Source organism: Sinocyclocheilus anshuiensis, unplaced genomic scaffold (genome assembly GCF_001515605.1).
Source record: "Sinocyclocheilus anshuiensis isolate Anshui unplaced genomic scaffold, SAMN03320099.WGS_v1.1 scaffold2067, whole genome shotgun sequence".
In the NCBI taxonomy this organism is placed as follows: Eukaryota; Metazoa; Chordata; class Actinopteri; order Cypriniformes; family Cyprinidae; genus Sinocyclocheilus; species Sinocyclocheilus anshuiensis.
In genome coordinates this window covers 108,555-121,380 of record NW_015540844.1, presented here as the reverse complement: position 1 = coordinate 121,380, position 12,826 = coordinate 108,555, and the positions used below count along the sequence as shown (strand labels likewise).

The 12,826-nt window shown below is 35.3% G+C and overlaps 1 protein-coding gene across 1 annotated transcript in view; it reads left to right on the top strand.

Moving 5' to 3' along the window:
- Positions 1 to 3,863: 3,863 nt before the first annotated feature.
- Positions 3,864 to 12,826, top strand: part of LOC107687586 (protein-glutamine gamma-glutamyltransferase K-like) — a 15,533-nt gene continuing 6,570 nt past the window's right edge. Inside the window, exons 1-14 of the mRNA XM_016484974.1 lie at positions 3,864 to 3,937; positions 4,884 to 4,999; positions 5,099 to 5,290; positions 6,314 to 6,562; positions 6,644 to 6,762; positions 7,664 to 7,771; positions 8,008 to 8,185; positions 8,281 to 8,419; positions 9,099 to 9,291; positions 9,403 to 9,556; positions 11,028 to 11,312; positions 11,775 to 11,935; positions 12,147 to 12,283; positions 12,512 to 12,652. Coding sequence (XP_016340460.1) covers positions 3,864 to 3,937; positions 4,884 to 4,999; positions 5,099 to 5,290; positions 6,314 to 6,562; positions 6,644 to 6,762; positions 7,664 to 7,771; positions 8,008 to 8,185; positions 8,281 to 8,419; positions 9,099 to 9,291; positions 9,403 to 9,556; positions 11,028 to 11,312; positions 11,775 to 11,935; positions 12,147 to 12,283; positions 12,512 to 12,652 — 2,246 coding nt within the window. The remainder of the gene's footprint in view (positions 3,938 to 4,883; positions 5,000 to 5,098; positions 5,291 to 6,313; positions 6,563 to 6,643; positions 6,763 to 7,663; positions 7,772 to 8,007; positions 8,186 to 8,280; positions 8,420 to 9,098; positions 9,292 to 9,402; positions 9,557 to 11,027; positions 11,313 to 11,774; positions 11,936 to 12,146; positions 12,284 to 12,511; positions 12,653 to 12,826) is intronic.

Here is a 12,826-nt window from a genome sequence, read left to right as displayed (position 1 = left end):
CTACAAATATACCCCAGCGACTTAAGACTGCTTTTGTGGTCCAGGGTCACATATGAGCCACATATGAGCCCCATTTCAATACATTCACAGAATCTTTTAGATTATATTCCTTAATAATCTCAAACCAAATTTTTAAAGTTATATATATATATATATATATATTATTTATTTATTTTTAATTTTCAAGTAAGAAGTAGTATTTATAATATTTTTGTTTTGTTTTTACAGTTATTGCATCTATAATAACAATAATAACTTCCTTTACATTTATTAATTTAGCAGACACTTTACCAATTTGATTCCTTTTAGCCATTTATTAATTTATAAAGTACACTTCTTGATGTTTGAACATGTTTTGATCTACATGCCTCTTAAAATAGCTGAAGTTTTTAAAACTTCTATGAGAACAGATACAAGTGGCCAAACAATTAGTGCCCGGGCTTGTCAGTAAATTAGTTTTTTTTGTCAGTCTTTTCTATACTATAACAATCAGTTCGAGTGTGTACTGCTGCTCCACTGGCATTGAGAAGAAGGTGAATGCAGATATGCTATTGTTTTAATATGCAGTCCGCATTGTTCCAGCCTGTTCCAGCACACATACGCTGTTAATTGTAAACCGGTCAATCGGTTGGCCTGAAAGAGGTTGATAATCATGGCTGTAATTGTTATGAATGTGACAGCATAAACCACATCGACCCACCCGTTCAGACACACTCGGCTCTTATCATACCAGACTGATGACAATAATGGCAAAAAATGAGAGGACGCACACCTCTTTTCTGTTTCTTCATCCTAATCTCATCCCTCCCTCCTTTTCACTATTTCAGTTTTTTTGTGAAATTGGTCAAACTGGTTTCTCTTCGTCTGTGTCACCTTATGTAAAACATCAGAGGGCTTTATGGAACCATGTTTAATTCATATTAATATGTCCATATGTGTGCATGAGTGAATGCGTTTGTTATTTGGGTGTGAAGGTTCAAAAGGTAAGATTTGTGCAATATATATATATATATATATATATATATATATATATATATGCTTTAATATACACCATTTAATACGAAAAAATGTTGAAAAATAGTGCAGAAATATGTGAAATGGGACACACCTCTTTTTTGTGATCTTTGTTCGGTGACACTAGTGGAGCAGAAATAACGTACTTCACCTTTAAAAAGACAAAGTAAATTAGATAACAGGTAACAAAACAGCAACAATAATTGATATCAATGAAAAAAAAAAGTTTTCAGATGATATAAAACAAAAACAGTTAACCATATTCAAGAACTGTTACTAATAAAAAAACAGACTAATAATAATAATCTATATTATTAATAATAATACTAATAATAATATTGATACAATTACATTATGAGCAGAATTTTCAATAATAATAATAATAATCTGTTTAAAAATCTGTTTAACAAAAATATATTATTATTATCATCATTATAATAAAATTACATTATGAGTAGAAGTAGTATTTATAAGGCTTCTGAAATGGCAATGATAATAATAATAATAATAAAAATATGCCATTTTTAAGGCTTATATTCTTGTTGAACAGATTTTTAATTCCTTTCAGGCTGCAGAAATGTATTAATTGCCATGGCTTTTGTATGAATTAATTGCCTTTTGTGATTCACGGATTTTGAGCTAATTCTGATGCTCGTGATTCATGATGATTTGTTTTTCTTGGAGTATTTCTTGTTCAGTAACAGAAGGAAGAGATCCACTTTCCTGGACTGTGAGTGTCATGAGTGTTCATCAGCCTGTCGCCTCCTCCGTAATGAAGGAGTGTCAACACACACTTAAATAAGAGCTGTGCAGGTGCTTCAGTGCCAAGCATTCATCGAAGTCATCAGCGCAAACACGAGAAACTGTCAGAGCACCTGAACTGCACTCGCCAGACGACTCGAACACACAGGTAACAGTGATCAACAACTCCTACATTTATTCATTATATGAATATACTGAAAATATATAGTATATGGCACCATTATTGCATTAGGGCAAGACACAATGGCTCAAATTAATTGCAAACATTATAGTTTACAAGTTTTCTGATATGTTATATTGAAGTATGCATTATCTAGTTAAATATGCACTAATTTGCATACATTTCCAGAGAATTAATCTGAACATTGGACAAAGCTGATAAAATTGTGGTTTCATTTTGTTGATATATTCGAGTCAAATGTTTTTATAGAGCGGATTTTGGATATCTCTTTTTATCATTCCATAAATCAGAAAATACTATCAACAGAAAAAAATACAATTTTAATATGTTTTTAGGAATATAATATGTTGCATAAAACCAGGCGAATGATGAACAAACTCTCTTATAAAAACCTTTTGGAATATATATATATATATATATATATATATATACCAAAACTGTCATTTTTTCAGTGTTTAGGTCATTTGAATCCTTTCCAACATTCTTTCTAACGTAGGCTGCTTTATAGAAAACCGACTAAGCTTAGTTAAACTTTAAAACAGGCTCATTTGAAACATCATTAAACTTTAATCCATATATTTTTATCTACGCATTTATATTTAAATATGCATGACTTTGAGACCTATTTATTGATTATTTAATAATCAAAGTTATTATATGCTCTTAAAAATAAAGGTTCTTCATTGGCATTGATGGTTTGATGAACCCAAAATGGTTCTTCTATGGCATCACTTCTTTGAAACTTTTATTTTTAAGAATGCACTCTTAAAAATAAAAGTTCTTTATTGACATTCATGGTTGCATGAAGAACATTTAAAATCCATGGAACCTTTCCACTGGATGCCGTGGCGGCTGGTTTAAAACTTTTTAGGTAGGGCGTCAAGTCGAACAATTTTAGCATACATCTCAGTATGATTTAACAAAAGGAAAAATATTAAGACTTGAAACGTTTAAAATAAAGATAATTGTTTAACCAAGTTCAAGATTAAGTTTGAGGATGATTCTCGCAAAACTGTATTTTCTACAATAATTTTTTCAAGGTAAATTAAAAGATTTTAAAATGGTCATAATTCACAATTTATATATACAGTGCAACAGCAAAAACTGTGAGGAAAAAATAAATGTCACATTTGGTTAGAGCATTTTCTATAACATCAAGTCAAGCTGCAATACCAAGCAGGCACGGAGATGCCAACAGAAAACTATACCGCTCGCCTTAAAGGGTCATGAAACCCTAAACTAAATTTTTTGAGATTTTAACAGATTTATGTGTGTTGAACACCATTTAAGACAATATTAGCATCTGTTAGCTTTAACTGAAGGAAAAAAATGGCAAATTTTGAGCTTTTTTTCCCACTACTTTCGTCTTCGGGGTTTAAAATCGTCATGGTGGCGACGTCACAGGTTGTGACGTGGCAAAGGACTATAGGCTTGTTCGAGATGCATCGGCGCTGCGCAGACCGATCGGCGTATGGCATCAAAGTACCGGCGATCTCACAGCAATTCGTACATATTTTACGAGGTGGCTAATTCGTACAAATTCGTACGACCTCACTCATACAAATTCATACGATTTGTGCTAAATCGTACGTATTTTACGAGTTGCACAATTCGTATGAATTTGTACGAATGACCTACCCCTAACCCTGCCTCTAAACCTACCCATCACTGGGGTCTAGACAAATCGTACAAAATCGTACGAGTGAGGTCGTACGAATTCGTACGAATTAGCCACCTCGTAAAATATGTATGAATTGGTTGTGCGATAGCGTTGGCCTTATAGTACTTTGATGACGCGCCGGTGTCTCATAATTATTCATGAGATTGAGTTTTCTTATCCTGTGCGAAAACAATATCTGCATTCGAAACCGCATACTCAATGAGTAGGTACTTAAGTTTACGTATGATGAGGAAAGCACTAGTGCTGGTCCAGGATGATGTCATGCACTTTAATCCAGCTGCCCGCAGGTTCTTATTCAGGTGTGAGTGTAAGAGGCGTCTTTTGTGGAAGAACTATGATAATGACTCGACGTTCGGTGTGGGAGGTGATGCATGACATTTCAATGACATTTCAATGAGGAAACATAACAGTAGAAGACTTGTTTTAGTATATGAACACCAGCAATTTAAGAGTTTGGATGCATCTGCTGATTCTTTATTATGATGATTTTCCAATATGATTTTCCATATGTTAATAATAGTAAAGTGAAATGATGAAGGTGCATCCTAGGAACACGTCCTTCTCTGTCTCTAATTTCAGTATTGTAAAGAAATCATCTGTTGGCACAACTGTATTTGAACGATTGCATTTATCTACAAAATTTTATTTAAACAGCATGTAAGTAGAAACCTTTGGATTAAAAGATTGTTAAAATCTTGATGAACTTGCATTCAATCCAAAGTTTTCTCTGCTAGTGTAGGTTAACCAAGTATTTTATGACTCAAAATCAAATCTAATGTGAACCTGGAATTAAATACAAAGATGAGGAATTTAAATAAATAATTAAATATATTTATTTTACATTTACATTTGCTCATTTGGCAGACACTTTTATCCAAAATTACAAATCTTATTTATATTTATTTATTTATTTGTTTGTTTATTTGTTTGTTTGTTATTACTAAGGATGTAAAATTTAAATAAATATTTGAAAACATTTATTGATGTTTTAGAATTATATTTATTTATCAATTTAATATTTTTTTTGTATTTAATTTATTTGAATTTTATTAAAATAATTTAGATTTATTCCGTTTTATATTTATTTATAAAATGTTCATAATATGCACATACACACATCATTTTTTTAAACTGATTAAAAGATTAAAATTAGAATATATGTTTATTAATTTTATTTAATATGTATATTTTTTATTGATTGATTGAAAGAGCATTTAACATATTTTTTCTCTCTCAATATTTCAGCCTGCTTGCAGAAATGTCTAGCTCTAACACCAACACTGGAGGTCCCAGTGCCAGCGCTCCTGCTGCTGCGACCCCGGCTGCTTCAGGTGAGGAGGAAGAGGATGAGGGAGACTCTAGTGCAGTTCATTTGCATGAAAAATAGTCCACTATTGTTGGGAAAACATTGAGATTTGATGCTTTAAGGGATGTGTAAACATTTCCTCTCTTATTCACAGACACGCTTCTGACGGTTCACTCCGTCGACCTCCTGAAATCCAAGGATGGGCCGAACCGGCGCGAGCATCACACAGAAGCTTACTTTAGCGACAAACTGATCATCCGCAGAGGACAGACCTTCCAGATGTGGATCGAGTTCTCCAGACCCTTCAACCCCAAATCTGACCGTCTGCAGCTGCAGCTGAAGTTAGGTGAGTGAGCCACGTTCACAAAACCTATTTGACAACAGACATTATTTTTTGTTTCATGAGATGCTCAGAAATGACTCAGAAGAAAAAGATTTAACTTATTTTATTTCAGCTAGTTGCCAATGCAGCATTTCTAATTTTTGTTTTGTTTAACTTGCTGTACCAAAATAACTAAAGCTAAAACTGAAATAAAAATAAAAATAATAAAATAATAAATAAAATAATAAATTTAAATAACATAATTTAAATAATAACAAAATATAACATATATTTAAAAAAATAATCAAAATGATAAAATTACTAAAACTTGAAAGAAAATAAAAATAAACAATATAAAAACTAATTCAAGTTTGCAATAGTAGTATCAAATTGAGATACTATTATAAACATTATAATAGTATCTCAGTTATAGTAAAATAACTAAAAAAAAAAACACAATTAATGTCTGAAAAAGCAGAATCAGAATCGAAATCAGAGTGAAATCAAAATCAGAAATAAAATCGGTATCAGAAGAACAACTTCGAAATCAATAGTCAATCCATCAATAATAAAAATCAGAACCAAAATCTTAATCAGGCAATAAGGTGCATTTAAAATTAATTGATCTTATTTTAACTGGTGTTGGATATCTGTGTGGAAACTCATAAAACACAATCATGCAGTGGCTATGGAAATGAAAACATGTTTTTCATCCAGAGTCAGATGCATTAGCATTGTTTGAATGACAAATCAGTGTGTGACAGAGAGAGAAAGATGCTCAGACATTCTGACGGTTAGTTCAATTATCTTGCCCTTTATTTGGGAAAGAAAAACTGACAGATGAATCTATTCATTCGTGATGGATGTGAGTCATAAAGTGCTTGTGATTATGTGACCTAATCCGTCTAATCCAGCTGCTCCTAAAATCTCTTTTCTTAATGGCTCTCCAGCTGAGTCACTGACAGATGATTCGATTAAAGCTAAATCATTAAGACGGTGTTCATCTGACAGTAATATTTCCATGTCTGGGTTGTGTTTTTGGCACAGAGCCGATCTTCAGCAGAAGCACTGGGATTCACATCTCTGTCCCGTTAGTGGACGTCCTGGAAGACGGCCGCTGGGAGATGAAGATCGTGGAGCAGAAAGACAAACGCGTGCGGCTGGCGGTCAACACTCTTCCCACCGCCTCCATCGGCCGCTACAAGGTGACCGTGGATTCTTTCTCACCGAAGGGCAAACTGCTGTTCCCCTGCACCCCGAACGATGTGTACATGCTCTTCAACCCCTGGTGTGAAGGTACGGAGTCAGTGGAAGACACTCATCTTTTCCTCATTTGCTTTAATGAAGTAACACTACATTTAATCTGTCTTTCCTCAGATGATCCTGTGTATCTGGATAATGAAGCGGAAAGGAAAGAGTATGTTCTGAATAGCATGGGCAAAGTTTACTATGGAACCGAGCAGCAAATTGGAACCAGAACATGGAATTTTGCTCAGGTGTGGAAACACACAATTCCGACATAGAGAGTGACTGTTATTATTATTATTATTATAGTTTGAACAGGTTTATTATTATTATTATTATTATGCTATTCTTTTATCAGTTTGAACAGATTCTATTATTGTCTATTATTCTATTACTATTGTTGTTGTTGTTGCAATGATTCATATTTTTTATTAATTTAATTTATTATTATTATTATGCATTTTTATTGGTTTATTATTATTATTATCTCCATTATTATTGTTAATTTGCAATTGTTTTATACATTTGAAAAGGATTATTATCATCATCATCACCATCGTCGTCATGCAATTATTTTTTCAGTTTGAACAGATTTATTATTGTCTATAATTCTAATAATAATAATAATAATAATAATAATAATGGAAATAACAACAAATAATAGTAACAACAACAAAAACAATAATAATCAAAATGATAAAGGAGCAAAACAGCAACAATAATAATAATAAACAATTTCAGTTTCAATAATGAAAAAAAATGTAAAAAATAAAAAGTTGAGAAAACTTAAAAGTTTAAGGCAACCCGCTTCAGCAGATTTTTTCTCAACTCGTTTTTGTAGGAGATTTTTGAGTTTTCTCAACTTTTTGTTGTGTAAACTGAAAACGACAAGTTGAGAAAACACAAACATTTGCTGAAGCTGGTTGCCTTAAACTTTTAAGTTTTCTCAACTTTTTATTTTTTACAGTGTAATAATAATGAAATGAAATACTAGTATTAATATTAGCTATTATATATTATGCAATTGTTTTATCAGTTTCAATCAAATTCTAGTATTATCTATGATTCTACAGTTATTATTATTATTTCAATTTTTCGATTATTTTCAATTCCATTATTATGATTGTTATTATTTTGCATTCGTTTTATCAGTTTGAACAGGATATCCTGGAAGCGTGTCTGTTCCTGTTGGAGAGAGGTCAGGTCGCTATGACCGAATGGAGAGATCCAGTGATCGTGTCCAGAATGGTATCTGCTCTGGTGAGTCACGTTCACAAGAGGTCGACATGCATTCATAAAAAATCATGAATATGACATGGATTTGAGCAGGTGAATTACAGTTGCCAGCATGTGGTAGTTTTAAGTTCATACAGGACACAAAACAACATGTACTGTCTTTTTCAACATTTACTGTGAGGAACAGAAAAGTATAAGGCGTGTAATTAAAGAGCTGAAAAGCACCTGTTTCGAAAGGCTTTTCTGTTCTTCTGGGACAGGTGAACTCCAACGATGACTACGGTGTTCTGATGGGTAACTGGAAAGACAGCTATGAGGGCGGGACGTCTCCCACCGCCTGGAGCGGGAGTGGCGACATCCTGAGACAGTATTACAAAAGTTCAGGGAAGCCCGTCAAATTCGCCCAGTGCTGGGTTTTCGCGGGAGTCACCAATTCCGGTACGTTTGGATGTCTCTTTTTATCACTCTAGTGAAAATTACTTTTTACCATGTTTTTAGAAATAAAATGTTATATAAATAAATTTATCTCTCAGTGTTGAGATGTCTCGGTATTCCCACCCGCTGTGTGACCAACTTCAGCTCGGCTCACGACACGGACCTTTCCTTGACCACAGACATTTATATTGATGAGAAACTAGAAATCATCAAAGACAAGACCAGCGATTCTGTCTGGTATGAAAAAAACAACCATCACCTCTTAAGTTCCTTTTATTGTCATTAATATCATCAGTGTCACGTTTCTGTTATACTTGGACTCCACCGATCAGTAAAACATATGCTTGGAAGATTTTTAATTAAATTTTGTTGGTAAGTGAGCTGACAGTTCTCAAATACAGCCATCATTACTGACACTTTACATTAATATGGTACTAGGATTGTTATATTTAACTAAATGTAAAACCATAAATAAATTCATCTCTTGAAATATAATAAATGTTGACAAAATAACCTACTGCAACTATTTCATATATATATATAAATATATAAATGTATACATATATATAATCTTTGCAGTATTATTTTACCAAAATAAGAGGGATCATACAAATTGCATGTTAGTTTTTATTTAGTACTGACCTGAATAAGATATTTCACATAAAAGACGTTTACATATAGTCCACAAGAGAAAATAATAGTTGAATTATTATATTATATTATAAAAAAACCTACCCTGCAACCTGCCCTAATAATATTTAGTTTGAGGTTGATCATGATTTTTTTTTAAGTTAAAGTGCCTCATTTCATTGTTTATTTGTTAAAAAAAAAATCAGGCCATGTTCTAGGCCTATTCAGCTTTATTTTTGTAAATTGCAGACCAACAATAAATGCTTTAAATAAACTTTCTCTGAAGGAACTTCCACGTGTGGAACGAGTCCTGGATGACCCGTCTGGACCTCCCGGCAGGTTACGGCGGGTGGCAGGTGGTGGACTCGACCCCTCAGGAGCCCAGCCAGGGTTCATACCGCTGCGGTCCCACCCCCGTCTCCGCCGTCCGCAACGGACAAGTCAACCTGAAATTCGACACTCCGTTTGTCTTTGCCGAAGTGAGCGCTTTCATATAAACCTCTTCTCACCCTCACTTGTGCCTGATGAGGTTTTGAACTTAATTCAGAGCATCTGCTGAATGGCTGAAATGGTTTCACTGTGCGTCTCAGGTAAACAGTGACAGAATCTACTGGCAGAAGAAACCCGATGGAAGTTTCAGTCAGGTTCATGTGGAGAAGAACTCCATCGGTCAGCGCATCAGTACTAAAGCTGTGGGATCTGATGCGCGTGTGGACATCACACACCTCTACAAATACCCAGAAGGTAACAAAACAAATGCATCTGGTCCAAAACCTAGAGCTGCCTTCCTAGAAACATTTTAAGGCATCATAGACAGGCCTCCCAATGGGTATTGTTCCTTATTTTCATGCATCAACTTTAGAAGAGGCTTCCTTCTGGTACGACAGCCATGCAGACCAATTTGATGCAGTGTGCGGCGTATGGTCTGAGCACTGACAGGCTGACCCCCCACCCCTTCAACCTCTGCAGCAATGCTGGCAGCACTCATACGTCTATTTCCCAAACACAACCTCTGGATATGACGCTGAGCACGTGCACTCAACTTCTTTGGTCGACCATGGCGAGGCCTGTTCTGAGTGGAACCTGTCCTGTTAAACCGCTGTATGGTCTTGGCCACCGTGCTGCAGCTCAGTTTCAGGGTCTTGGCAATCTTCTTATAGCCTATGCCATCTTTATGTAGAGCAACAATTCTTTTTTTTCAGATCCTCAGAGAGTTCTTTGCCATGAGGTGCCATGTTGAACTTCCAGTGACCAGTATGAGAGAGTGAGAGTGATAACACCAAATTTAAAACCAAACTTCTGTGAGATACTGTGTATGTATATATATATATATATATATATTCTTTTTGAAATTGTAATTATAGTCACTTTAGTACTTCAAGTTAAACTAAAATGTGAAATGTTGCATTCATGTCACATGAAAAGATATAATAAAATACTTACAAAAATGTGAGGGGTGTACTCACTTCTGTGAGATACTGTGTATGTATATATATATATATTCTTTTTGAAATTGTAGTTATAGTCACTTTAGTACTTCAAGTTAAACTAAAATGTGGAATGTTGCATTCATAACTAGCTGGTTTTTTTTCATTTAACGTTTATTTCAAGTAACAAAAATGTTTTGGTTTTAGTTAACGATAATATCACTGATGCAAGAAATCCAGCACAAAGTGATTTACACTAAAAAAGGCATTACAACAAGCACAAGGTTCTTCACATAAAAAACAGATAATATATCAAAAGATGAAAGATGAGACCCACTTTATAATAGTAACAAAAAAATGCACAGAATTCATGACAAAATATAAAAATTAAGTCATAAAATACCTTTATGAAAATTAATCATGGTTGTACTACAAATAAAGCCAAAAAAACATGGTTACTATAGTTAAACCATGGTAACCACAAATTAACCATGGTTTTGCTACTCTAACCATAGTTTAACCATGGTATTTGTAGTAAAACTGTGGTTATACCAATGGTAATCAATGCACCAAAAAACATGGTTACTACACTTTTACTATAATAAAACCATGGTTAATTTTCATAGGGGTAGGAAACTGAAAATTGGAAAACATTGGAAGCAGCAATTTATGTTGATAACTTTGAGTTGGATTCTTATGTCAGCAGCACGCTAGGGTTTGGAATAATAGGTTTGGAGTTAATACTCCAAACCTCACACTCCTCTTTACTGTCTGATCATGTCCGTCAGGTTCAGAGGAGGAGCGCATTGCTGTGGAAAGGGCCAGTCGCTTCGGCTCCAAACCGACTTTGTATCCGTCCCCCACCGGCAACGACGTGAGTGTTGAGATCGTCATGGATGGGACAGGGCCTCGTATCGGTGGAGATGCCAAACTCTCCATCGTCCTGAAGAACAAAAGCTCAAATCAGCGCACGGCCAGTCTGCTATATGAGGTGATGGTCATGTACTACACTGGAGTGCTGAAATCCACTGTGAAAAAGGGCCAGATTCCTGTCACCCTCAAACCGCAAGAGAGTGAGTGGAGCTGTTAATTAGCAGCTGCATTTGTCGAAAATCACTTGATGATGAGAGCTGCTTGCAGTTTGAAGAACAAAAGCTCAAATCAGCGCACGGCCAGTCTGCTATATGAGGTGATGGTCATGTACTACACTGGAGTGCTGAAATCCACTGTGAAGAAGGGCCAGATTCCTGTCACCCTCAAACCGCAAGAGAGTGAGTGGAGCTGTTAATTGTCGAAAATCGCTCGATGATGAGAGCTGCTTGCAGTTGGTGTTCAATTTAATCCACAAAGTGTTCCTTTAGACCACTAAAAGAACATCTTTGTGCCTTATTTACCTCTAAAAGGTGCATATTAATACATGTACAGTGAGCAGCGAGCAAAAGAAGACTGGAGTACTGTGCACAATGACCATGAAATATTTAATTATAATTGTTTTATCACTGTCATTAATACCATGTTCCCTTGTCTCCCTACAGCCAAGACTATTCCTTGGACTCTGCTGTATAAGGAGTACATGAAACATCTGGTGGACCAGGGCGCTCTGATGCTCGCGGTCACCGGACGAGTCAATGAGACCCGACAGATTCTGGCCACACAGTTCAATTTCAGACTGCGCACACCAGACCTCATAATCACTGTACGTCAATCATCCACTAGTCTACAAAACTAGTGCACAAAACTTTTACATCTTTCTTACTATCAAATCTCATTCTTGGTTTTGCACAGTGATGCTCAACCTGGTGCAATGCATCTAAATGTGCAATATTTGAATTGCACACGAGATTTGAGAATTAAGGGTCCCTAATTTAAAAAATCTATATCCATTGATTGTGTTTTTACTGTTTCAGGCTCTAGGGGATGCTGTGGTGGGTAAAGAGTTGACAGTCAAAATCACGTTCCAGAACCCGCTGTCACAAGTGTTGAGGAACGTTTTGTTCCGTATAGAGGGATTGGGAATGCAGAGCATTAGGAAGATCGCATATGGGTAAGACTTTCAAGTCAAGTCAAGTCAAGTCTGCTTTATTGTCAATTCTTCCACATGTACAGCACATACAGAGAATTGACAGTAACGATGATTTCAGTGTTTAAGAGCATTCTGAGGTGCATGCACTTTAAATTTGCTTCATGTGTATGAGCTGTACTACATTATGATAAACTCTATTTAAAGAGTGGCAATCTTCCAGAAAGTTTATAATCTATATGTGTCTCTCAGTGATGTGGATAAGCTTGCGATGATTACACTGACGGAGAAGTTTGTTCCCACCGTCGCCGGCTCTCAAAAGCTCCTGGCATCGATGGACTGCCGTCTGCTCACTCAAGTGCACGGAGTCGCTGATACTGTGGTCAAACCAAAGTAAAAAAGCACTGTCATTGTAAAGCCTTCTAATGCTCTCAGTTGTTGTGAGGATATAAGAATATCTTCAAGATGAAATGGTCATTTAGAGTTAAAAATGGTTACACTTTACTTGAAGGGGTGTGCATAAGACTGACATGACACCTTCATAATCATGACATGACACCTACATAA